Here is a 27,913-nt window from a genome sequence, read left to right as displayed (position 1 = left end):
GCTAACTTCTCTGTGAGCCCCATATGTTGTCCACTCTGCATAAGTCTTTGTGATCTCATCTTAGGTACATACAAGGTTTTGAAGTCAGCAGAAGAGAGAAGAATCAAGCCCCTAGACAGCCCCTGAGAGGAGATACTCTGTGTTTAGAACTTTTTTTTTAAGATTTATTTATTTATTTATTCATGAGAGATACAGAGAGTGAGAGGCAGAGACACAGGCAGAGGAAGAAGCAGGCTCCACACAGGGAGCCTGATGTGGGACTTGATCCTGGGACTCCAGGGCTATGCCCTGAGCCAAAGGCAGGCACTCAACTGCTGAGCCACCCAGGCGTCCCATGTGTTTAGAACTTTAAGTTTATCTTAATTGAGGATTAAAGGAAGAGAAAGGAGAGTGATAGGCAAAAATGAGAAATGAATGAGTTGCTTTTTTATTCGTTACCAGAAATGACCTTGAGCCAGACTCACTAGTGACAAATATATTTAATATTTTACCTGTTTTTGCTCTTCTGCTTCTTGAACTGGGTGCGCTCTTTTTATTCTTAGCACCTTGACACTCATTGCCACATAGATGTTGTCCAGCCAGGCAGGCCCTGTACCAAAGTTCCTTTTATTTATCTGCCATTTTCATTACCCAAGTCCTGTCCTCTTTTGCCATAGCTTTCAGATATCCTTGGAGTTCTTCTTAGAAGCCCTCTTCCACTCACTGCCAGGAAACAAAGTTCAATGTCGCAGCTCTTCTATTAGCCTCTCTCATCTTTTCTTTTCCAAAACAACACATTAATCCAAAAGCAAACAGTTACTCCATGTTAAGTTTGAGAAACTCACAACCAGGAATCCTGCACACTCCCCTTTCTATCAGTATTTTCAGACTGGGGATGTGTACACATGTGCTCACAAACACACCCACAGAGAGACAGAAAAGATTGGGAGATGGTAATACACATGGACCCTGAACTGTTTTCTTCTAACTGCAAGATATGAAGAAATCTCAGGACCTCTCTTTCGAGAGTGCTTTTCCCTTCTACATGCTGGGTTCAGTTCAGGTCAGGGCAAGCTGCCAACCTAACAGGACAATCAAGCCCCATCACATACTATCCCTCAACATTTCCTGATGAAGGCACTTTGATTTCCCCAAAGCACTGATGATTTGCTAGCAATGGCAAAAACAATGATCTTTTGGGATCAAAGGGAAATTCAGTGCTTCATCTTGTCTAGTTCTAGAATCACTTTTGCTTAGTCCTGTACACTTTGATGTGTCTACACATCCAAATAATCTTAGGATCACCGGCACTTGTGTCTTTGCCTAAAATCATCCGAAGATACAACTCGTTTCCAGCCATTCCTCTTTTCAAACAGACCTCTAACAATATTTCTTCTGCACGTTGCTTCAGTTGTTCCACACTTGAAACCTGGACTTAAATGTTTATCACACTAATAGATTCCTTTTCTCTCCACCTACCCCTTGCCCCAGATTCTTACTTTCTACAATTTCCTCACTTCATAAGACAGAAAAATACATATCACCAAAGGTGTAGAAATTTATTTTATTTTCTCCAGATAAATTCTCCCCTATGACAAGGTATAGAATAACATATATGAATGATGAGTAATCCTAAATTTAGTTTATCCCGTAAAACAAGAAAATGGTTCACCTTCACTTAGCTGAAGTTACAACACATAACTGGGTATGCAAATGGCAGTGACCATTTTATATCTAGGAAATCAGAAAAAGTGATTATCTTTTCCATGGGTCACATGCTGAGCAAGTAACAGCAAAAGACTTAGCTATCTTAAGCCCCGCCGGGATGCAGTTACCTCAGCAGAATATCACTGCATCTGATTTATTACAGAGTACTCTGAGGAAGACGTTGGCTCTCACTTCCCACTTTCTTCATCCCTTCAGATTACTTAAAGAAATATAACTTTTATTTAAATACCATGTACAAAATAATTACCTGTACACAAGTTGTATAATGTTATATTGTGCTATTTTCCTTAATTCTGTGAGGATGAAAAGTAACTTAGTAGTGGGCTGAGATTTGCTATGTATCTTCAATACTAAGATAAAATTAAAATTATACCGGGCACATTTTGGCAGTTAGTATAAACCCAGCATTAACAGGATACATGCTGAAAGATGTTTGCTTCCGAGGCCTCAGTAAAAATGAGTGAACGGGGGCCTACATCCAAACTAATGCTTCAACTTACCTCTGATTTTGACAATCGTCATTATCAGTTTGCATTCTGATTGCCTATGAATAGGAACTTCCCTAACACTGCTATTAGAGACATCGCATTGTAGGGTCACCTTTCACTCTGCCTTAGTATGAAGTTGGCTTGGAGATGGCCTTTGGTCACCTCCTCTTTATCAACTGATCTCTCTTTTGCCACTCCAGGATAGTGAGAAGGGATCTAGGTGCCTCAATCTGAGCTAAGCTGGCAGGGTAGAGCAGGATGGCTTTTCCACCCATTCCTTAATCAGTTGGTGGGCAATGGCTAACTTGGGGGGCAACCAGAATGTCCCATTCTGTTGCTGAGTATATGGATTATTTCTCCTCAGGGCTGTGGCCACCTCATCATGACTGAACCAGCCAGCTGCCTCTAGTTCTTTCAGGTTCACCTGGATCTAAAAGACATAAAAACAGAATGTAAGGCTAGGAGCTACAAAATTTAGGATACTTTGGCCAAAGGTGAGAAAATGTTCCCAGAACTGAGCAATACCTAGGATCTATGGGCTGAGAGATAATCAGTTTTAGCTATTATGCAGAAGCAAAAGAGGGATAATTAAAAGGTGAGAGTTAAATATATTGTTTTAAATAGTGTAAAAGAAAAAAGTGCATTTTAAAAATCCTAGAAGCACAAATACTGAAATACTAAAGAGTGGTTAACAGTGAGGTGTAATATATAAATAATTCTTGACTAACTTGCAACTTAAAAAGAACATAAAATTACTCTTCTCTAAAGGATAAGGGATAATTAATGATTATCAAAAGCATATGGGATGCCTGGGTGTCTCAGTGGTTGGGTGTCTGCCTTCAGCCCAGATCCTGAAGACCTGGGATTGAATCCCACATCAGGGTCCCTGCATGGAGCCTGCTTCTCTTTCTGCCTGTGTCTCTGCCTCTCTCTCTGTATCTCTCATGAATAAATAAATTAAATAAAATATTAAAAAAAGCATAGTATCTTCTTTGTAATGCACACTGCAACCACAGGAAGCTGAGACAGATGAGATATTATTCTATGCAAACCAAAATACAATAGACTTTGGCAAGTAGTGACCACACTGCCATCTATCAGGGATGCTACAGAAGAGCAAGACGAGGCTGGATAAGACAATGTCTAAATCCCTTTCAACCAGAAGTTCCTATGATTTCATATAATTAGTCCCCAAAATCCTAACAAACTCGAGCAATAAGACCAATCCTGAAAGCAGTCACTTACTTTGATATACTTATTGTATGCCTACTCTGCTCTGTTAAGTCCTGATGAAAAATAAATTGCCACATGACTGAGATACATACAAAGAAGAATAGTAACTGCGTTGGCACTCTGAATTTCCTTGGAGATTGTTTCCTTTACAAGATTGCAAATTCCTTAAGGGAACAAATCATGAGTTACACATCTTCATACAAGATAGACAGTGATGGACTAGACAGGTGCCTACTGACCAACTTGAGTGAAGCAAAGGGAATATCACAGCATAAGGGAAGCATGAGAACTTACCTCTGTCTGCCCTGGTTTCACAGATGCATGACAAGCAATCATGAGTGAGCTATTAGGAAAAGACCAGTGCTGGGATGCAGAGTACTTCAGTCTTTCCAACTCCAGTCCCACCTCTTCTGCAACTTCTCTCCGGACAGCCTCTTCCAGACTTTCACCTATAAGCACTCAGATTAATTCAGGACAGCCCTGCAGCAGGAAGGGTGATATAGATGCCCATTTGTGAAAGGAGCACAAAACTGGCTCCAAAGTTTCATGAAGTATTCTTGGGAAAGCCTTAAATCCCTGAGCCTCTACAACAACAGGACTCAAGTCTGGAGTTGAGTGCTGACTTAGTTAGTTAGTGAGAATGCAGAATAAGTGACAAAGAGGCTACTGCTGACCTCAACTTTAATAAAATTCTAATGCCATGTTTTACATTTTGTAAATTTTATCCCACTAGACTGAGGAAAAAGAAAAACCTATAACGAATTCTAATTAATACAATGCATGCTGAAATATTTAGGGAGAAGCGTACTAATGTGTGCAAACTATACATCAAAGAATAAAATGAATTGATGGATGGATAGATCCGTGATAAAGTAAATGAAGAAAACTGTTATAGGATCTAGGTGGTGAATGAGTAAGTGTCAACTGTATAATTCTTTCAGCTATGCCGTATGTTTGAAAACTTGCCTGATATTGGAAAATTCTAATGCCAGAAGGCAGTTTACTTGACTTGATAGGGAACTGTATGCTTCAGACTCAAAGCACAACAGCAACAAAACAAAAACCTACAATTGTTAAGCCCTTGTGTCCTCTGGGCATCTGTGCATGCCCTAAACCTCTTACCTATATCACAAAAACCTGCCAAGGCAGAATACATTCCCTTGGGAAAGGAACTCTGGCGGGCAAGCAGGCATCGGGTCCCATCCGACACCAGAGTGATCACCACAGGAGCCATCTGGGAAGAGGGGATGGAAATTCGAGTTGGGGCCTGTTAATGGGATGAAGGAGTGGATAACTAAGGGAAGCCTTTTAATTATATAGGCCTCTACTACTCCCTGGGCAGACTAGCACACAGTCTTCTTGGATCACTGTCCTTTTAAAGTAGTGCTTACCTGTGGATAATAGATGATCTTACTGGAAGGGCACACGCGCTTGCTGCCAGCCACATTTTTCTTGGTGGGCTGCCCACTTCTGCTACAGAACTGATGAGCATCATGCCAACGGAGAAGAGCCTGAGCCTAGGAATACAAAGGTAGGCTGATTTCATTTGGAGAGGACGTGGAGCTCAGATATAATCAGGCTGGGCCTCGTATTGGGAACAACTCAAAGAGAAAAGCTAATTCCTTTCCAGCTCACCTACTTTACTCAGTTATTGACTGTTTGAACTTTAAAATAAGGAAACTATCTGAACATACTCCTCTAGCATCTGAAATATGAATAAAAGGAAACGTATTTTAAATGTATTATGAATTATTTAAAAATTTAAATGTATTATGAATTATTTAAAATACATATATATATAGGGGATTCCTGGGTGGCTCAGTGGTTTAGCACCTGCCTTTGGCCCAGGGCATGATCCTGGAGTCCCGGGATCAAGTCCCGTGTCGGGCTCCCTGCATGGAGCCTGCTTCTCCCTCTGCCTGTGTCTCTGCCTCTCTCTGTGTCTCTCATGAATAAATAAATAAAATCTTTAAAAAATAAAAAAACACATATATATTAACTATTATAATGAGTGCTCCATGTACTTATGACCCAGCTTAAAAATAAGACATTCCCAATAGAGTGAAACACCCCAACACATACGCCTCCCCAATAAATGTAGAATTTTTATTCAAATAAAAATGTTTAGAGATGTCTTTTTAGTTATTCAAAATTTTTTTTAGATTTTATTTATTCATGAGAGATGCAGAGAGGCAGGCTCCCGATGCGGAGCCTGATGCAGAACTTGATCCCAGAACCCCAGGATCATGACCTGAGCCAAAGGTAGATGCTCAACCATTGAGCCACCCAGGTTGCCCTTATTTTTTTATTTATTTTTAAAGATTTTATTTATTTATTTGACAGAAAGAGCAAAAGCAGGGGGAGGAACAGAAGGAGAAGCGGGATCCCCACTGAGCAGGGAGCCCAATGTCAGGCTTGACCCCAGGACCCTCGGATCATGACCTGAACTGAAGACAGATGCTTAACTAACTGAGCCACTCAGGGACCCCAGAGATGTCTTTTTAAATTAAATGAACAACCAGAAGCACTTTAGCAAGTGAAGTGTACAGCTGTGAGGATGTCATTAAAGCAATACAGAGTAACTTCTCATAGGAGTAACATAATGATGTATATGTATATGTCATTAAAAATATGAGGCTGATAGATCATACTGCTATAGATATGCATGTCCTGGGCAGCCCAGGTGGCTCAGGGGTTTGGCGCTGCCTTCAGCTCAGGGCGTGATCCTGGGGACCTAGGATCAAGTCCCACAACAGGGCAGCCCCGGTGGCGCAGCGGTTTAGTGCCGCCTGCGGCCGGGGGCATGATCCTGGAGACCGAGGATCGAGTCCCATGTCGGGCTTCTCTGCGTGGAGCCTGTTTCTCCCTCTGCCTGTGTCTCTGCCTCTCTTTCTCTCCCTGCATCTCTATGAATAAATAAATAAAATCTTAAAAAAAAAAAAAAAGTCCCACAACAGGCTCCCTGCATGGAGTCTGCTTCTCCCTCTGCCTGTGTCTCTGCCTCTCTCTCTGTGTGTTTTCATGAATAAATAAATAAAATCTTTTTAAAAAAGATCTGCATGTCCTTAGAAGAAAATGGTCCTGCCAAAAATAAGGGCAAAAGAAAGAAGAATAAGCAGTCGGCCTACAGCATACTGTCCTGCCAAGGTTTGTAGGAAGGACTGTGATCTATCTGCAGAAGACGACATCAAATGTCATTCTAGCCTTGTGCATGCATGCCATATATTCACCCATAAACACTGCTTTACTAAATTTCCTACAAAACTGAGAAGTCAGAATCTACCGTGGTCAGCAAGGAGGCATCCTTTGTGTTCAGCTGAAATAGAGCCTTCCTCAGATCAGTGAAAGAGCCCTTGAGTTCTATCTCCATTTCTGCTTTCTGTAAGGAAGCTAGAAAACGAGAACAGAGGATAAGATGAAACAAACACTAAACTTTGCCTTCAGGCCCCTCCCTCTCAAGTATGCCTGTTAGAGCAGTCTTTCCCAAACTCACCTAATAATACTCAACCAGGGAAAATAAAAAAAAAATATGTAGGTTCTCAAGCCTCTACATAAAGTTTCTGAACAGCACGTGAGTGAGGCCCAGAATTTTTATGTTTCAACAAGCACTAGGTAATTTCTTATTTTCAGGCAAATTTGAGAACTATCAGAGCATAGTATTTCTCAAGATCCTCTTCAGAGGGGTGCCTGGGTAGTTGGGCCGCTGAGCCTCTGCCTTTGGCTCAGGGTGTGATCCTGGGGTCCTGAGAGTCCTGCATCGGGCTCCCTATGGAGAGCCTGTCTCTCTCTCTCTCTCTCTCTCTCATGAATAAATAAATAAATCTTTTAAAAAATATATCCTCTTCAGAGTAATATTTGCATTAACCATACACTATCCCTGGAAAAGAGGTAAAATGGGACCTCTAAGCTCCTATCTGCATTGCATTCCAGCATCATTACATTTACAACCAGACCTGAAAGAGAAGGAAAGCCTACTAGGAGCCATGAATCTATACCCAATTGGTTCCCAAATGCAGGTCTGAGGACCCTGAGCCACTGCATGGTAATATGTTTACTCACCCAAGGTAAGAATGATGTCATGAATTTTTAAATGTTTCCTATGAAATATTTAAGAAATATAAAATGTATAAAGGTACAGAGAGTAATACAATGAACATTTGAGTACCTACCACCTAGCTTAGAAAGTATTAAAATGTTCTCTATTTTTTTTAAATGATGACGACGGTAAATCACAACGGTAGTATTTTTTTTTTCTTAATGTCCTAACTTAAAAAAAATACAAGGTTGATAACCTTTAGTACTCTCAAAATTTTCTTTGAAATTATGCTATTGCGTGGAATTCCAAAGTCTGAGCACTACTGGGAAATTCCCATTAGGAATAATGTTCTATACCATTTAGGGAAGAGGAGCTATTTAGACCTAGATCCAGAGCAAACCATGCTTCATGCTGTTTGGAGCATCCAATCAGTACCGAGTCTTCTATTCTTTGTGTGTCCTGTCCAAACTTAGCCAGGAGCCTTTCCAACTCTAAGAAACAGAAAAGGAGAAGGGAAGAAAACAAAGGCTTTCATTAAATCACGAGCAACCAGGCAGCCCCGGTAGCGCAGCAGTTTAGCGCCGCCTACAGCCCAGGGTGTGATCCTGGAGACCCTGGATGGAGTCCCACCCACATCGGGCTCTCTGTATGATGCCTGTTTCTCCCTCTGCCTGTGTCTCTGCCTCTCTCTCTCTCTCTCTGACTCTATGAATAAATAAATAAAATCTTCTAAATAAATAAATAAGTAAGTAAGTAAGTCACGAGCAACCATATTAACCTTCTAGGAAATCATCTACTTCAGCTTGCAGTAGGTATACCTGCTTCTAGCTGCTGCCCTGCAGCTAATTAGCCATGTAATCTTGGTCTAATAATTTAACCTCTCTAGACCTCCATCTTCCCAATAACAACCTGAAGGGTTTAGACTAAAGAAGGAACTCTAGCTGTGTAACATTGTATTCTATGATTGTATCATGAAAGGAGCATATCCCCTAGTTCAAAAGATACATGATAGTTAATGTAGTATGGCACTGAATAAAAGTATCATGCTTAAAATGCTAGAAACCAAATCAGTTACATATAATTTAGTCTCCAGATTATGCTGAGTGTGTGGGCTAGGGTAGACTATTCATCCAAGATCCCAGGTCTGTATAAGACATGTGCTGTACATGGAGAAAATCTGTCCTCCTGTGCATGAAGGACTTATATTTGTTTACAATGCAACATAGCATTGCCTTCTGATGGCATCCTTATATTCTTCTGCACTGCTAGGAACTACCTATTCAAATACTCAACATCTGACCCATGGAAGAAATTCATTGAAAAAAAAAAGAAAGAAAGAAAGAAAGAAATTCACTGGCTTTGTATTTAGAAGTAACTCAGTGTATAGTGACATCATATACAACTGAAAGTTGGTACTTTGAATGCCAAATCCCAGTGGCTTATATATCTCTAGTTATATACCCTAAAAGAGTTCTCAAAACAAATTAATTTTAATTCACTTTTAATTTTGACTCTTCTAGAAGAAATGAAGCCATGATGCAAATCCTAGACATTAGAACAGTATGCAATTCCATGGAGGCTTGGAAATCACTGGTTTAAGCAGGGTTTGGCTTTATAAGTCATGTGTTCTCGGTCTCAACTACTCCACTCTGCCACTGTAGGGCAAATACAGCCACAGACAGTATGAAAATGAATGAGCATGGCTGTGTTCCAATAAATATTTACAAAACAAGAGGTGGGTTCCAATTTGGACAGCAGTTTCAATGACCCCTAGTTTATCACCAAATAATATTTGGGCAGCTCAGGTTTATACACTCAATAATCAGTAGAAAGAGTTTGAAAAATCTGGACTCTAAAGTTGAAGGATTCTTCTCAGGGATCTGATATAGATGAAATTCTGCTTAATTGCCACAGCCTGGTCTACTCTACTGGTCCTCTTTGGGCTTACCTAGTAGGCTATACTGGGGGGCCTGGTACCGTTGTTCTGATTTCTGAAGCAAAGGAGCCAGACTATGAAAGAGGTAAAATGCTCCTGTCTGCTGGGCTGTTTTACATGCATCATCATCTTCTTTCAGTTCAAATAAATACCTGTATTTTGGAAATAATCAAAGCATTACAAAACCACACTTAATTACTTGTACAGCATTCATCTTTCAGAATTCTGTCCTTGCATCCCTCTCCTATCACAGTTATTTCACTTATATCCTAAGTGGCTCTAAAAAGGATTTTAGTTCCTTCCTTTGTGCTACTTACTGTACATCTGGCCCATACCTCTGTGGCTGCACTTGTTAATACTAAATTAACAATACTATTTGTTAATTTGTCTGTTTCCCCCCAAAAAACTATGATCTCCTTAAGGGCAAGGTCAGCCTTAGTTCTGTATCTCCAGTAATTAGCATACTGAATGGCTCAATTCAATAAATAGTTATTGAATTGAACTTCAAGGGTAATAAATATTTACTGAATTGAACCTCAAGGTACTTTGCCAATATTATGCTGTGAGGCAAGAATTTACATGCAGTGGGGTGAAAGGAAAACAAGTACAGTGATAAAACATCAACCACAAAATCCCTAGAAATGGGAGCAGACTTTATTATTGCAGATAAAGAGCAAACACTATACCTTAAGTAACACTATCATTCAATGTAGGGATGATAAAGAGCAGATTTTACCTTAATACATTCCTGCCTCCAACACTAGTCCCCACATGGACACCCTTAGCTCATTATCTCTACCGAAGAGACTGCTGATGGGAAATAAAGCCTATACTTGACCACACTTATTTAATAAGTATAATATCTTCAATAGCCAAAATACAAATGTGGAAAACACAACATCCTATCATTAGTTTATCTAAGAGAAATAGCATTGGATCCAGTTCTAGGCTTTTCAAGCACCTTCATTAAGATTAATTTCAAGAGCCTTGGAAACCAGGTCAGGGTCCATGTGATTCAGGGGGTACTGAATGTAGATTCTCCTTCTGGAGCCTTAGGGATAACCATTTTTGCCTATTAAAAGCCCTAAACAGACTCAGATTTATGGCAGATTTTGTCACTTATGTAGCCATCACAGTTTAAAGATATTTTCTGTAGGATCTGGGAGCTTTTGTAATACCAACAGAGTTAGCTCAACATGAAACTACAAAGCTAAATGATAAATGTGCCCCAGTGGCATCTTTAGGAACCTATTTTTGACTGTATGATAAAAGGGGTCACAATGAGCTCTTTATAAACACAAGACCAAAGAAACTTGAGATTTTAATACTCAGGGTATTTTTAAACTCATTATAAGTGACTGCAGCTTCCTGGGGCAAAGACTTAATGCATGTCAAAGGAGGGACCTGTGCCACTCAGAAGTTACCAAATATAAACAATAGAACAAACACTGCTGCCTTCCTAAAAGAACAGTAAGAGTGGTACAACCTGTGCTTTGCCCTAATGACCCTAAAAAGCAAAACAGCTACAAAAACACCCAGGTTAAGGTCTTAAGCCTGGGGCCTCATTGGAACTGGAACCGAGATCCCAAAAGCTCCTTACCTTCTTGATCAGGAACACTAATTTTAAAAATTCATTTCCCCCTTTAGTCATAATAGCAGGGAAACAACTCTAAGATTATCAGACTGAAGCTGTTGTTTTCCTATTTAAAAAAATAAAAAGTCATCCCATAAAAATCAGGAAATACAGTTAGTAATTTGTTCAAAAAAGGGAAATCATCAAGAATCTCACCATTCAGAGATGATCACTGTTCACACCTGGGAATTCTCCAAACTATTTATTGTTTATCTGTACATATGTAGGTATATTCAGAATCATGCCTTTTTTCTTTAACATTCTTTTCACACCATCTTCTTTATTGATAGAATTTCATTCTAAATGATTGAATGATTTAATTCTAAATGATTTTTTATTCATTTTAAAACCACTTTAATATAGCCATTTTTAGACTTCTCAATAATTGTTCCATAATTCAATTATTGTTCTTAGAGTCTCAGCCTGAGAACTACAAATAACCTAAATTCCCAACAATATCTACTCTAAGTACAGCAATTTTCTTTTCTCACTCTTGTCCATGTAACACTGTATGCTTATGTGCCTTTATTTTTTTTTTATTTTTTATTTTTGCTTATGTGCCTTTAAATTTTGGACTAGGCACTCATGTTTGGCAGAGCTTTTCATGTACAAAGCCCTGGTTATGGGTATATCTCTTCAGAGGAGTTTTACATTTGCTTCTGCATAGTGCCCAGGGGTCTTATAAGTCTACAACTACTACTTACATTATTTTCCTGGGTTGGGGTTTGGGGACCATAACACAGATGGTACAAATTTAAACCCCAAACTATGGGAACAGTCTTGTGATTTCAAATTCACAGATTTCAAATTTGCCCAGGCTATGACAAAGAAGTCCTTTACCAAAAAAAAAAAAAAAAAAAAAAAAAAGAAGTCCTTTACCATCTTCCTGTAGTGCTGTAGGTTTTGGGTTTTTTTCTGGTCTACCTTTAACTAGTAGTTTAGTTCCTTAGGGGGTGAGGGGTGAGAGAATTAGAATTATCTACCTTATTTTCAGGAAACTTCATGAACTATTATTATTCAGTAGAGTTTTTAATTCCATCATAAAGGTGTGCCATCATTTAATTAATCTCTCCCTTACTGTTGATTCATCCATTCAACAAGCCTCCGATGCCTACCATGCACCAGGTATTGTTTTGTGCACAAGGCGTACCACCATGGGAAACACAAAGTTATTATCTTAATAGAACTTAATATTTAAGTATGTTAGATATTTTAGGTATATTTGAATTTTAGTTAATTTAGAATTTTTTCAATTATAAATAATTTGCAGTGAATATCCTTATATGTATATCTTAATCATGCATCCTTAATCCTCAAAATAGGATTTTGAGATATCTGTATTTTATAATTTGGTGGGCCAAAGAGAATAATCAGAGCTCAGGTTGGTCACAACTCACCGGGTCTTAGTGACATAAGTTGACAGCAGCCTATAACACCAAAAAGATTTTTTCCTGCAAGCAATTCCACAATACAGGGACATTGTCAGGTCCTTAGAGAAAAGAGGAGTTAAAAAAAGAAAAAGTCATAGTATGCAATTTAAAGTAATGAATCACCAAGAGAGTTATACTTTAAACCAGAATAGGATTACTTTTTAATATTAAGGAAAGAGAAACTGAATAGGAGTCAGATGATCTGGCTTCTAAATTGCATTTATATCGCTAATTAGCTATGGGAGTTCAACTTTTCAGTACCTCAAAATTGAAACTTGTTCTGCCTACCTAACAGGTTATTGTGAGAATCCACTATCTACAAAAAATATATGTTCCTTCTTCCATATTGGAGGATTGTTGCTAGAAGGTAGCTGCTAAAAAAAAAAAAAAAGATAGCTGCTAAGCCACAGTCTACATTTCTCTCTTATATCTAAGCAGGGCCAAAGGTAGGTCTTAACAATGGAATGTGAGTGGAAGTGATGTATCTCTCCTAGGCTGAATCAGCTAAGAAGTAGGTATACCTAAGGGGCGCTTGGGTGGCTCAGTCAATTGAATGTCCAATTCTTGGTTTCATCTCAGGTCCTGATCTTGGGGTGAGGGGATCAAGTCCCACATCAGGCTCCTTGCATGGAGACTGCTTCTCCTTCTGCCTGTCTCTCTGCCTCTCACTCTGTGTCTCTCATGAATAAATAAATAAAATCTTAAAAAAAAAAAAAAGTACATATGCCTTCTCCATTCTCTTTCCTCCTTCTGCTTGGAAGACTCTGAAATAGCAGAGTCATTGAAATGGAGAAGCCTGGATCCTTGAATCACAACCTAGAGAAAAGCCACCTGCCAGGGCACGTGGTTAGCTCAGGGATTGAGCATCTGCCTTTGGCTCAGGTCATGATCCCGGGTTCCTGGGATCGAGTCCTGCATGAGGCTCCCTTCAGGGGGCCTGCTTCTTCCTCTGCTTATGTCTCTGCTTCTCTCTGTTTCTCATGAGTACATAAATAAAATCTTTTTTTTTTTTCATAAATAAAATCTTAAAAAAAATGCCACCTGCCAACTAAAGACACCCCCACCCCTGCTTTGGAATATTTATGAGTAAGAAATAAACATAAGCAACTAAACTTTTGAAGTTTGTTACAGCGGCTAGCATGACTCAAATAGACCAGGTAAGACCAGGAGTGTCTCCAGAATAATGGGGCTAAGTTTCTTAGAATATTTGAAAACTAGAGTCCTCTGAGAATGAAGTAAAAGGAATCCTATAGATAAGAAAAATATAAAAATCATGGCCTTTTGGACAACATCTCAAAAGGCAGCTATGCAAATCTACATGAATCTAAGGTATTTTCTATTTTGTGTATCTCATTGTGAGAGAAAAACAATTCTCTGTATTACAAATTCATTCTACAGAAGATGATTCCTTTTAAATTGTATACCAGTAAGTATTTTATTCCCCATGAAAAGTACATTTCACATTGGCAATAAAAGTCAAGAAGTTCCACTGAAACGAGAAAATCAGTACAGTTAATTAACCAACCACCCTTTTAACTGTGCCCAAGGGAAGCAAGCTTTGACACTGAACAAATTACTGAAGAACATCTCTAGTTTAGGCTTACTTCTTGGTTGCATAATTATGAATCACTGATGACTAATCCTTGGATAGTTTTGGCTATAATCTATGTCCTAGCCAAGGGTAAAATATATTTAGTAAATGACATTCAACAAAAAGTGCTTGTTGAAAACTGACTTTATGCAAGGTCCTTTAAGAAAACACAAAAATGTACTAGATGAAAAACCTGTCAAGGGACTCTAGCAGGAGAGAAAAAACAAAACTAGCTTTCCCAGAAGACAACATGTGATATGTGGGTTATAAAGCATTCTAGGAGAATATTAAAAGCGTAATTCCTACTTTAATAACCCAAAGACTTGTTGATACACTGGAAGAAATGTGTTTACATTTCTCATATATGGATATGTCATATGTATATGTCTCAGGTACAAACTCTGAGAATATAAGTTGGTGCAATATTTGGGGTGGGAGCAATTTGGGAATATCTATCAAAATGTTAAACAAACATCCCTTTCACCTAGCAATTCCACTTCTAGGATTTTATCCCGAGAGGGAAAGGATATGTATAGGAATCTTAACTGAAAAGTATGTTAAAGGGGAATAAAATACAGCTCTTAAAAATAAATAAAAAGGGGCTCCTAGGTGGCTCAGTTGGTTAAGTATCAGACTCTTGGTTTTGGCTCTGGTTATGGTTTCAGGATCCTGGGATAAAGCCCTGCGTCAGGGTCTACACTCAGCAAGGAGTCTGTTTGGTAGTCTCTCTCTCCCTTACCCTCTCCCTCCCACTCTCTCTCTCTCAAATAAACCAAATCTTTAAATAAATAAATGAAGATAACAATGGAAACATTCATATATAGTAACAGGGAAAAACATTCACAATATATGATTAAGTAAGAAAAGCAAGTAATATTTGGTTTACCATGATCTAATTAATTTATAGAGGAAAGGACATGGGGGAACCTGAGTAGCTTAGTGAGTTAGGCATCTGACTGTTGATTTCCGCTCAGTCATGATCTCAGGGTTGTAGGATTGAGCCCCATATTGGTTGGTCTTGGCATGGAGCCTGCTTAAGATTCTCGCTTTCCCTCTCCTTCTGTCCCTGCTCGCCCCCACTTCTCTCCCTCTCTAAAAAAAGACAGAAGGAAAAGGGCACATACATATCAGTAAACATAAATTATATATGTATTTATTTCTTTTTTTAAAGTAACTAGAAGTACACATACCAAATCGTTAACAGGTGGCTAATTTGGAAAAGTGGGATGGAGAGAGGAGTTGAAAAGGGTACTTATAATTTTTACTTTGCACATTTCTGTATTTAAAAAAAATTCTAACCATATGTATGTACTCCTTTTACAATAAAATAAGTATATTAAAAATAGTCTTCCTGAGACTAACTGCATAATGAGGCTAATTGGAAGCCATTGTTCTCAGGAGCACCTCGCCAAATTGCCTGGGAGACCAAAGAAATTTCTTTGGTGAATTCCTTGAATCCTGAGAGCCAGGAGCTGTTTGGTTGCAGCTTTACCAACTAATCTGTGTGGCCCACTGTACTTGACTGACTGCCGGCTGTTTTGCCTAGTTTCTGTTACTAAATTAACCTTAGCCAGTTGTAGATTATGGTGGTCTGCTAATTCATGGGATGGTGGTCATAGAGCTTGTAAAAACTATAGTCAAGCTCTTAATGCAGCTTTGAAAAAATATTAACAATCAGGAGAAAACCGGGCTTATTTTAACTGAGAATTTTATCTTCGTTGGTACAGTCATAAAACTAGTAGATAAAGATTAGGTCTAATTCCTTTTTTGAATGGTCCCTTGTATATTTTTATTATACATCTTATATAAAAACAGTATAGAGATTACTGAAAAGTCAAAGAAGAGAAAATGATTTCCTTAAAAATCAGCTGTAACTGTATTTTTCTCTTTTAAATAGGTCGTTTAAATTATAAAATTAAGAGAATTACATTACAGGATCTCTAAAAAAGAGAATTGTGAGGGCATCCATAATGTGGCCACATAAACATAACATAATTTCATATGTGTTTCCTAATCTTTTTAGACATACAAATTCTACATATTTGTAATCAGAGGACATATTTTTGTCAACTTGTTTTCATGAAACACATCACAAGCAGTTTTCTATGTTTTTGTACAAGCTATATAATTTTTTAAGCTGCAAAATACTACATTAAGGTAGACATCCTTATTTTTCTAAACATTCTCAATGTATTTTAGACATTGGCTATAATTATTTTAAATTATCAGAAATAAAATACCACTAAATACCTGTGTGCTGATATTTTCAGGTTACTTCTTTAAATTTCCCAAAGTAGAATTACTGGGACAAAATTCAGTTTAAAATCATATGGGTCTTCTACACATTGCCAAACTTTCAAGAACTTTCATTTTATATTTCTTTGATAACTATAGAGATTGAAAGTGTTTTGAGATTTAATAGATCTAGTTCCCCTTTTGCAAACTGTTTGATGTCCTGTGCTCATTTATTTACTGTGGTTTTGGCCACTCTAGATTTTAGAATCTTATAGGACATTTATTGTATTTTCCAAAATATCACAGAAACACATTATAGGAACCAACTGTTATATGTATTTCTTTTCTTTTCTTTTTTTAAACTTTATCTATTTATTCATGAGACAGAGAGAGAGACAGAGACACCAGCGGACTCCACACAGGGAGCCCAACGTGGGACTCAATCCGAGGTCTCCAGGATCAGGCCCTGGGCTGAAGGCGGCGCTAAACCGCTAAGCCACCTGGGCTGCCTTGTATTGCTTTTCTTTGTGAAGCAGCCATTCAGAAGGAACCTCAGTACAAAAAAAAAAAAAAAAAAAGAAAGGCTCTTTTAACAATGAAAATATGTGAAATTACTTTAGAATGAAAATATAATTTCTTATAACTCCATGCTATTTAGGAATCTAATGCAGAGAAAATGTGTTACTTTTTTCTAACTGGTTTGTGATTTTTTACTCTCTTAAGGGTCTTCAGTGCGATGTTTTATTCAAAGTGTATTGGCTTAAGGTTTCACCTTTAGCAAACATGCTGGAAAACAACTGGTAAACCTGCCATGATATTCAAATCCAGCTGCTCAAATGCCACATTTCCAACAGAATCATTGTTTTTGTTTAAATTGGCAGCTATTATTGTATTTTATTCCTGAGAGCATGCTGGGGATAAAAGTTCACTATTCACAAAATAAGTCTTGGAAGAAAATACTAGCACCGTTATTCTTATGTTAGATGACGAGCTCAGGCCTGTTTTGTTTATAGGGTCTGTGTGTATCTCCAAACCAAGGAAGGGACAGGGAAGCAAGCAATTAAAGAGACTCAATTTTATTCTGGGCTCTGTCACTGACTGAATTTGTGATCTGGAGCTGTCACCTAACTTTTGGAAGCTTGGTTTCTGTCTCACTTCTCACAGGGGAAGGAAGGAAGGAGAGAAAATGGATCTAAAGTATATTATAACCATGTCAGGTTTTCACATACTTAATTCTCAGATCTGTAAAATCCTTAAATGTTGGAATTGTGTCTTCCCTATCTATAGCCCCTAGCACTGTGTCTATCACATTGTAAAACACTATCAATGAGAATGAATGAATTTATCCCATTTTACAAGTGAGGAAGATAAAGCTTTAACTAACCTGAAATCATAATTTAGAAAGCAGCAGTTTCAAACCCAGGGCTATCTGGCTCCAAAACTCATGTTTTGATGAGACATACATGGGAAAGCACTTTTCAACATTCATTTATAATTTATGTCTGATACAAAGACTGATAGAGATGAAAAATAATATTATTGTTACCAAAAACTATTCCATGAGGAGGCAAGGCTGTTAAGATTAACCATTTCTCTCAAGGCCCTGTACTAAATAATTCCCACATTTCTCATCCTGTTCGTCTTAACAGAAGAACAATTACTTTAGAAAATACGACCGCATGAAGCAAAGGCCCACTCCAATCTCTGTGGTTACTTCTTCCGAGAAGTTTGGTAGTGTTTGAGAGAGCTCTTCAGTCTGTCTATTCATTACTGTGGACTCAGTGGAATGGGGAAATACACAAAACTGAGGCGCCACTGGGATCCAGATTTCAAGATCTTACTAAGCAGCTTTATGGTTTCCTTTCTTAAAAAAAAAAAAATGTTTCCTCCCTTAATTCAAAAATAATGCAGGCACACTGCAAAGTCAGCAAATTCCATATTTAAACGACTGTCCAAGAAAGTACCAGAAAAATATTAGCTTTAGTTAAAGAGATAGTTCCTGAGTTATGATGCAAAACCGTGTTCATTCCTTAGTTTCTCCAAGAAGGAGGAGACTAAGCTAACATCACAAAATGCTTTTTTTTTTTTTCAAGTTTTGATTATGCCTTCCCATAAAATCCCTCCTGCGCTTAGAAGCTCAACAGTTTTCTGTTCCGCTGTACTCACTCTGAATTCTGTTGGGGGAGGGCGACTTCCTAGGCCTCAAGATTATCTGCAGACACCAGGGAACTCCTAATGTTCCTGGGAAGTAGGGCTTTCCCCCAGAGGGACCGATCCTGCCTCCGCCACACTTCCCAGAATCTCCTAGAGGTGCACTCTGGGAAATGTAGTTCTGTTTTCATGCTAGCTGTTTAGTCCTACAAAGTTTTTTTTTCTTTTCTCTTTTGTTTTCATTTTTTTTTTAATAAATTTATTTTTTATTGGTAGTCCTACAAACTTAATCACGGTTATAAGCATGTTTTTGCCACACTTCCCAGAATCCACCTAGAGATGCACTCTGGGAATTGTAGTTTAATCCAGAGGCACGTGGCTCTCCACTCCAACTGCAAAGTTAACCATAATTGTCAAAAGCATGATTTAAGATCTTCTAAATCCATTACCAGGAAATCTACAGACCCTGTCTTTGGAGTAGCTGTAGATTCACTTTCGAATAACAAAAATATAGTCATTAAACCCAACCCAGTATACAAAAGGCATATTTTGCAGGGGAGGAAAGGGGCAGGAATTTAGATAACTTTCATCCTTTCTGTATCTCTGTCTCTGACTGCCCACTTTAGAATTAGCTCTAACATTTCATGAAATTCTGACCATTTAAAAGGACCTGGCTGTGTCTAAATGTGTGTTAGAATGTGTCACTTGGTCAACCAGGGCAGGATTCCATGACTGGAAGCAGTCTCAGCAAAACTACTTTGGTTCTGCTCTTTTCTTACTATTAAAGTTGTTTACTTATAGGAAAAGACATTTTTTAAGGCCTTTCATTCAACATGTATGTATGTATATATGTATTAAAGATTTTATTCATTTATTTGGCAGAGAGAGAGCACAAGCAAGGGGAATCAGCAGGCAGAGGCAGAGAGGGAAGCAGGCTTCCCGCTGAGCAGGGAAGGATGAGATCATGACCTGAGCCAAAGGCAGAATTTAACCAGCTGAGCCACCCAGGTACCCCGATTCAACATGTATTTAATGGAACAGTTAATAAGCACCAGATATAGCAGGAGGAAAAACATGAAAATTTGTCTTCATGCAACTTACATGCTAAAGGAAGAAACAAGTAAATATACAATGTGTCTGTTTATAAGTGTTGAGGAGAAAATGAAGCAAGATAAGAGGAGAGAGGATTTTGCTATTTTATATAGGATGGCCATATAAAAGGTTTGTTTGTAAAGGTGATAATTGAATAAAAACACTGAAGGAGTTGAGGAAAGAAGCCAAGCGGAAATCTATGAGAAGAGATTTGTAGACAGAAAGAATTAGCAGATGCGTAGGTCCTGGGGAGGATGTGTAACTGGCAGGTCTGAGGAAAGCCTAAGACAAAGCATGATGATTAGAAATGAGGTCAAAGTGTAGCCAAGTATCAGATCACATAGGGCTTCACAAGTCTTACAATTCTTATAGAACCAATGTAATGCTTTTGATTTTTACTCTGAGAGGGATGAGATGTTATAGAAGGATTTGAACAGGAGAGTGAGACAATTTGACTTACATTTTAAAGGAATTACTACTGGAGTGTGGTGGTTAGACTGTAGGGAATATGGGTTGTTAAATCCTGAATATCATTGTTAATATGTAACTTGGTTACATGGGTAGGAAGAACAGTAATTCTGATTGTTGACCAGCCATTTCTTTTGGACCTTTCCATTAACACATGAACCCAAGCATTTTATCAGATTGATTAATTTTCCTTAAGGAAGCACAGAATATTCTGAGGGATACAAGATTATAAAGTCAATAAATTCCAAAGAGATGGGGAAACATGCTTAGAGAAAGTTAGGGCTCTAATGATTTCTTAAAAAATCAAAATAACTATATTTTTGAGCAATTAAGTGTTAGGTGCAATATAATACAAATAATGCTATGATCTGAATGTTTGTGTTCCCTCAAAATTCATACACTGAAATAATAATACCCAATGTGATACTATTAGGAGGTGAGGCCTTTGGAAAGTGATTAGATCATAAGGGTAGAGCTCTCATGAATGAGTTTAATGCCCTTATAAACGATGCCCCCCCCCCCCCCACCAAAAAAAAGGGATCCCTGGGTGGCTCAGCGGTTTAGTGCCTGCTTTTGGCCCAGGGCGTGATCCTGGAGTCCCGGGATCGAGTCCTGCATCGGGCTTCTGGCATGGAGCCTGCTTGTCCCTCTGCCTGTGTCTCTGCCTCTCTCTCTCTCTTTCTCTCTCATGAATATATAATTTTTAAAAAAAATTTTAAAAAGATGCCCAAGAACACTCCCTTGTTCTTTTTACCATGTGAGGATTTGAGAGAAGTCAGCAGCCTGCAGCCTAGAGGAGGGCCTTCATCAGAACCCAACCATGCTGGTGCCCTGATCTTGGACTTCCAAAATGTAAGAAATAAATTTCTTTTGTTTATAAGCTTCCCAGTCTGTGGAATTTTGTTATAGCAGACCAAATGGACTAAGACAAATAGAGAAGATTAACTGGGCATTTACTGCAGTCCAGGTACCAAAGTGTTTCATACATTATCATTAACCATGTGAACATCCTATGAGAGATGTATTATTATTTACATTTTACACATGAAAAAAAAAAGGTTAGAAAAGTCAGAAAAGGAGAATAAGGAGTGAGTGCTGGTGGAAACAGAGGTTTGGAGGGTTTTTTGAGTGATGAAAATGTAAAATTGATTGTGGTAATGGCTGCACAATTCTGTGAGCCTAAGAAATAAAGATCACTCAATGGAATGCACACTTTAAATGGATAAGTTATATGTTATTTGAATTATAGCACAATAAAGCTGTTAAAATATTCAATCAAACCATCAATTATGTTAAACAATCACAGTGCATGGTTAGTAAATACAACAAATATAATATAAATAACTATAACCTTCACAAAGTTTTTAGGTCATGATAAGGTAAAAATTATTTTTCCTCCAACATGCTTAAGTTTAAATCAAAGACAATGTGTAACCACGTAATAAGTTAATACTGTTTTAAGAGCAAAAATTTTTTTTAAAAAAAGCAAAAATTGAGCCCTAAATGGTTGAATCCCAGTCTAGCTTTTTTCGTGGTGAAAGTAACAATGTATTTATTTTTTTAAAGATTTATTTATTTGAAAGAGCACTTCCTCACTAGTACACCTGCATGGGAGGTGGTGGGAGGGGCAAAGGGAGAGGGAGAGAGAAAATCTGAAGCCCACTCAGTGCTGAGCTGAGAGCCTGAGGTGTGGCTCGATCTTACAACCCCCAAGATCATGACCTGAGCCAAAACCAAGAGTTGGATGCTTAACTAGCTGGCCACCCAGGCACCCTGAAAGTAACGATGTATTTAAAGATGTGTGTTTATTAATTCACTGAACAGATATTTATTGAAAATCTGTCATATGCCAAGCATGCTAGAATTGAGGTTACAAGGGTGAATAACATACCATCTCTGCCATCAAAAATTAATTATTCATATATATATGTGTGTTTATGATGTGTGTGTATGAGAGAGAGCAAGTTAGCATGCAAGCATATGAGACAACGGCTCATTTAGTCAGTCTCTGGCCACTTAAGGGAATGGACAAGGATGAAATGTGTACCTGAAAAAAAAAAAAAAAGAAAGAAATGTGTACCTGAATAAACTTGGAGAGAAATTACTTCATTCTACTGGCAGGTTTTTTTTTTTTTTAAGATTTTATTTATTTATTCATGAGACACATAGGCAGAGGGAGCAGCAGGCTCCCTGTGGGGAGCCTGATGCAGGACTAGATCTCAGGATCCTAGGACCAGGCCCTGAGCCAAAGGCAGACACTCAACAACTGAGCCACCCAGGGCCTATCTGCTAGCAGGTTTATCATTAGATGGTGTCTCATTACATGTGGGACAAGAAAAATATTTTAGCAAATGGGTGGGAAGGGGTTTGTGTGAGGGTCCCTTAAATAACTTTCAAAGAGCCATTTTGAAAGAGCCCTATCTGCATAGCCAGTGGTGCTATAAACATTGTGGGAGGTCCTTAACCTTTCTCTTCAGGAGCAAAGTACAAAAGGTTTCCTTCTCCTCTACCTTCCTAAATATCCAATGATGCTTGACACACCAGTGAATGGAACCAAGACCATACTCAGCTAAAAGACAAGATAAAACAGAAAAATTATGGTATACTAAGTTAAAAATTAATTTGAGTGCATGATTGTGTTAACATAAGGCAGTCACTAGACTGACTGGGTTTCTATTTCCTGTTAATTGAACTCTTATTCTCTTTGCTTTTGCTCCTCAAGCCCCTTATTTATTTTTAATTTTTTATTTAAATCAATTAATTAATGTATAATGTATTATTGATTTCCGAGATAGTGGTCAGTGATACACAAGTCTTAAACAACATCCAGTGCTCATTATATTACATGCCCTCCTAATGTCCATCAGCCACCTACCCCAACCGCCCACCCCTCACCCCCCCCAGTGACCTTCAGTTTGTTTCCTATGATTAAGAGTCTCTGATGGTTTGTCTCCCTCTCTGATTTTGTCTTGTTTTATTTTTTCCTCTCTTCCCCTATGATTCTCTGTTTTGTTTCTTAAATTCCATGTATGGGTGAGATCATGTGATAATTGTCTTCCTCTGATTGACTTACTTCACTTAGCAAATACCCTCTAGTTCTCTCCACATTGTTGCAAATGGCAAGATTTCAGTTTTTGATGGTTGAGTAATATTCCGTTGTGTATATATACCGCATCTTCTTTATCCACTCATCTGTGGATGGACATCTGGACTCTTTCCATAGTTTGGCTATTGTGGACATTGCTGCTATAAACATTAACAACCCCCTTTTTTAAATGACTGTGAATAATTTCACTGTAATCACTAGAAGTTCCATCAGAAAATTGGCAGAAGTTAATAAAAATTACCAGTTTCAGGGCACCTGAGTGACTCAGTCAGTTAAGCACCTGCCTTCGGTTCAAGTCATGATCCCAGGGTCCTGGGACAGAGCCCCACATTGGGCTCTCTGCTCAGCAGGAAGCCTATTTCTCCCTCTTCCTCTGGCTGCTGCTCTGTTTCTTGTGCTCCCTCTCCCTCTCTCTTTGTCAAATAAATAAAATCTTCTGAAAAATTTACCAGTTTTATTATCAGTTAAAAAATCTGGCAAAAGACTTTCAATAATGAAGTATGACTATAGTTAAATAACTTTCACTTCTCTGGTGTCTTGTATAGTTTCATCTTTACCCCACTATCTAAAGAGTTTCTGAGTATTAGAAAAAATGTATATTGTATATTATTATACTCCCAAAGCAAATGTAATTTTTTCCGTTACTTTATCTGGTTATTTTGCTTCTCTAAGATTCAGTTGGAGATATTCCTAAATCTCTAATATTTTATAACATAAGGATTATCCAGATATATAATCATTATATTTTCAATGTTGGGTGAAAAGAATTTAGATATTTCGCCATGATTTACATTATCCATACTCTCTTTATTCCTACATTACAATGGAAGCTTGGGAGGTAGCTGTTATCAGTTATCTGTTGTAACAATAATGCTTCATAACAAACAATCACAAAATCATAGGCATTTACAAGTGTTTATTATTCACATGCTTGGAGTGGTTGGGGAGGTGATTCTGCTGATCTTGGTTAAGCTCATTTATATGCCTAGGAGTGACACACTGTTATATAATCTAAAATGGTCTTGACTAGGACAGTGAAGGTACATTGGCTCTGCTCCATATGTCTCTCATTTGCTAGCAACTAGCATGGGCACATTCTCTTGATGATGATGGCAGAAGGTAAAAGCAAATGTGGAAATATGCAAACCCCACAAGAGATCACTCTGACTTCTGATACCAACTACAAGTTTTAGGGCTTCCCAAAACCATTCTCAGTTTTGGTAGAAGGACTCACAGAGCTTACTGAAAGCTATTACACTCATGATTATTGCTTAGTAAAGGGAAAGGATACAGATTAAGATCAGCCAAGGGGAGAAGCACATAAGGTAGAATCTGGGGTACCAAAAGTGGAGCTCCCATTGTTTTCTCTCCATACAGAATGCATTACTTTTACAGCATCAGTGAGTGACAATACATATAGGATGTTGCTGACCAGAGAAACCCACTTGAGCATTGGTGTCCAGAGTTTCTACTGGGGCTTGAAAAGCCCCCAAGCCCCCATTGTAAATCACAAATGCTGGGGTTGTGTCGACAACCCCTTTCATACTATTGGGTATGGCCAATCCCTATCCTAAATTACATTGTTAGATTACCCAGCATGCCCCCAAACCTCCAGGCAAACAAAGACACTCCTGTCAGTCATGAGATGACCTCCCAGAAACCAAGGGCAAAAGCCAGACCTCATTTTGGGCAAGGTAAATTTTTTTAAAGACATAGGTATGAATACAGGAAGTAGGGAAGAATTAGGACTATTAGTGCAACCAACCAAACACAGTAGCTCTATTAAAAGTATTCCTGAAATTGGTATAGGATATCAAACAGTGTTATTTAACTTTAGGATTGACTTAAGAACTGACATTAACCACAAACTAATTATAGATGCTATAAATAAGCTTCCTCTTTACCCCTTGTATCCGTTAGGATTAGAACTCATCACTCCATAATTTTTGGAAAGTCATTGAAACAGATCTAAAACTCATCAACTTTGCTTCTATGATTAAAAAAACCCAACAAGGGATCCCTGGGTGGCGCAGCGGTTTAGCGCCTGTCTTTGGCCCAGGGCGCGATCCTGGAGACCCGGGATCGAATCCCACATCGGGCTCCTGGTGCATGGAGCCTGCTCCTCCCTCTGCCTGTGTCTCTGCCTCTCTCTCTCTCTCTCTCTCTCTCTCTCTCTGTGACTATCGTAAATAAATAAAAAATAAAAAAAAAAAAACCCAACAAAACAAAACCTCATACATACTATACTAGACAGTATCCAATGATGATTGCTCCTATCAATATAGTACTTCATGCTTTTCCAAGAATTTTCAAAACAACTCTCTCGATTGGTTCTCATAATGTTTTTGTGTGGTTGGTAGGGCAAATATTATTATGGACAGTTGGTGGATGAAGCTTAGGGCAGCCTTCTATACTATTAATGATGGACTAGAACCTGGGCTCACTGATTCTACCAGTGCTCCTTCTAGATCAAAGTTTTTCTTCCTACCATATCCTGTAATTCTGTGACTGAATGAATTCCAGGTCCTAAACTCTGAGTCTTGCTTCACCAAATAAAGTTGAGATTTCTGGCGTTCTCGCCTGGTTTGTTAGAGCTTTTGACAAGTTCATTAGGTGGAAGAATGCATGGACTAGCCAAGCTCTACAAATCTTACAGACAGCTAAGTCAGATTCCATTTGTTTATAAACAAAAGCATTTTTCTGAAATGTAACTTGTTTTCAATAAAATATATTTTTTAAATTTGTAAATATTTCCTATGCTTGATAGAATAGCTGTTAGACATTCCCCTGCAAGTTATAGCACTTGAAAATATGTAATATTTAGGACTCAAGTTATTTATATTCAGAGAGTGATACATTGCTAAGAAAAGATACCAGAAAATGAGAAAGGAGTAACTGGAATCTGATACAGCTGTCATGCGATTCATAAATTGTTCACAACCAAAATTAATACATAAGGATGCCTTATTCACCAATATATTTCCAATGCTAGATATAATGCCTAGAATATTGTAAGTGCTCAATCAATGTTTGTTGATTGAATGAATGAATAAGTGAATAACTAAAATAGGCTTCCTTATTACAACAAACTGATCCAAATAGAGTGAAGACAAAAGTTGTTTGGTAAAATGAAGTAGTCTTCTGACATGATTGTTTTTCTCTTGGAAAACAAGTAAACCTCCTTTGGGAATTAGAAATTTGGTTCAAAACAAGAAAACAGCTGAGAGCTGAATTGGAGCCTTCTCTAAAACAACTCTTAATACAGGTGCTAGAGTACTATGTCAGTTAAGATGTGTTTGGTTACTTGCAAAGGAGATTTGAGAAAATTCAAATTTAATTTTCTTAAACAAAAAGTGAATTTATTAATTTGCATAGCTAAAACATCCAACTATAATTTGGGCCTCAGATACTATTTGATTAAGATTTTACTCAGTCTGTCTTAGCTCTGACCTATTTCATGTATTGGCTTGTCCTCAAGTTGGCTTTCATCATGGTAGACAAAGGGCTGCCAGAGATCTTAAGGCTGTTTACTTTTTTGCTACTATCCAGAGAGTATGTCTACCCTCAGCCATGAAACAAAAGTATTGGTCTTCACTCTATTTGGATCAATTTAAACTACAAAGCCCCATTTTCTGGACTCCTGACCAAACAATTCCTGGGTCAAAGAAACGTCATGAATTGTTTAGAACGTGTGTTAAGTGACCATCCCTAGTCACTGTGGCAAGACAGATTATCACTTTATTGTTGTGAATCAGGCCTATCAGGATGAGGAGCCGCCCCTGATTTTGGAGTAGATAAATTTCTTGGATATGCAATTTGATTTTATTATTTTTGGAATGTATTGTGTTATTATCTCTGCAAATATTTCTAAAGGCCCATTTCCATTCTCTTCCCTTTCTGGGACTCCAACTACACATATGTAGGATTTTTGTTACTGTCCCACAGCTAATTTTGTTGTTGTTCTATTTTTTTTTCACTTTTTTTCTCTTTGTATGATGACATCCCCTACTTTTCGAAAGCTTGTGTAACACCACTTTGCTTTTATGAAAGACCTACATCAGTACCATCAGTACCTGTACTGAGAGATATCAGAAGAGGATTTTCACTTTTACCAAAAAAAAGACAAAAAGCAAAAATAGTCTTCAGTGTTTGTTTTGCAGTGAGCTATTATAGAGGCAATATGCACCCCAAGCAGAGAGAGTAGCACTGCCAGGCTCCTTCCCTAGGAGCTACACTCAACTTATCAGTACCAAGCCACCATAACTTTACACGGTATCTGTGAGTATCTTTGCTCTGTATCTTGATTTATTTTGTGCATTTGTTAGCAAGATGTGTCTTAAGGTATCAGAAGAGCCTAAGAGAGGTTATTTTTTTTGGTCTGGGAGTGTTAGACAAATTAATGGTGATTGCTTCTTCACTTTTAGCTTAGAGAAATGTTCACAGAAATGCTCTACTTTCGAATAGGTGGTGAAACCTGTATTGGTTCAGATAACTTGATCTTCTTTTCTCAGCTGTGTTGAGTACACTGATAAGTCTATCAAAAGAATTATTCATCTCTGAATATCATGGGATTTTTTCCCTTAGCACTTGGTTTGACTTGTTCTTATAATTTTCATCTATCTACTGAAATTCCTCAGTTGTTCATGCATTTTGTCCACTTTTTTTCACTAGTTTGAAGTCCTTAGCTGATAGTTCCAATATCGGGCTTATTTCTGAGTCCATTTCTGTTAACCACTTTGTCTCTTGACAATGGAATTTTTGTTTGTGTGTCTCATGATTTTCTAATGAATGCTGGAAATTATGTGTA

The 27,913-nt window shown here is 38.0% G+C and overlaps 2 protein-coding genes across 7 annotated transcripts in view; one reads left to right on the top strand and one right to left on the bottom strand.

Moving 5' to 3' along the window:
* Nucleotides 1–4,888, top strand: part of ECD (ecdysoneless cell cycle regulator) — a 32,917-nt gene extending 28,029 nt beyond the window's left edge. Inside the window, exon 15 of one of the 2 annotated variants that reach the window (XM_025435032.3) lies at nt 4,749–4,888. In XM_025435032.3, the coding sequence (XP_025290817.1) occupies nt 4,749–4,807 (59 nt within the window). In that variant the 3' untranslated portion in view covers nt 4,808–4,888. Of the gene's footprint in view, nt 1–64; nt 3,530–4,748 lie in introns of those variants that run through there. The other variant, XM_025435031.3, reaches the window with a different exon arrangement.
* Nucleotides 1,530–18,594, bottom strand: NUDT13 (nudix hydrolase 13). Of its 5 annotated transcripts, XM_049108784.1 has the most exons (10): nt 18,456–18,514; nt 12,431–12,522; nt 11,190–11,332; nt 9,413–9,552; nt 7,821–7,955; nt 6,712–6,818; nt 4,820–4,945; nt 4,551–4,662; nt 3,723–3,877; nt 1,530–2,625 (listed from the first exon to the last, which is right to left on the bottom strand). In XM_049108784.1, the coding sequence occupies exons 6-10, from the start codon at nt 6,796–6,798 to the stop codon at nt 2,431–2,433; spliced, it is 675 nt and encodes a 224-aa protein (XP_048964741.1). In that variant the 5' UTR covers nt 6,799–6,818; nt 7,821–7,955; nt 9,413–9,552; nt 11,190–11,332; nt 12,431–12,522; nt 18,456–18,514; the 3' UTR covers nt 1,530–2,430. The 5 variants fall into 5 exon arrangements, with proteins under 5 accessions (XP_048964741.1, XP_025290825.1, XP_025290826.1 ...); XM_025435040.3 differs by lacking the exon at nt 11,190–11,332 and having other exon boundaries at nt 4,551–4,695; nt 18,456–18,594; XM_025435041.3 differs by lacking the exon at nt 11,190–11,332 and having other exon boundaries at nt 18,456–18,594.
* Nucleotides 18,595–27,913: the final 9,319 nt, after the last annotated feature.

Source organism: Canis lupus, chromosome 4 (assembly GCF_003254725.2).
Source record: "Canis lupus dingo isolate Sandy chromosome 4, ASM325472v2, whole genome shotgun sequence".
Lineage (NCBI taxonomy): Eukaryota > Metazoa > Chordata > Mammalia > Carnivora > Canidae > Canis > Canis lupus.
This window is presented reverse-complemented; position numbering and strand designations above follow the sequence as displayed.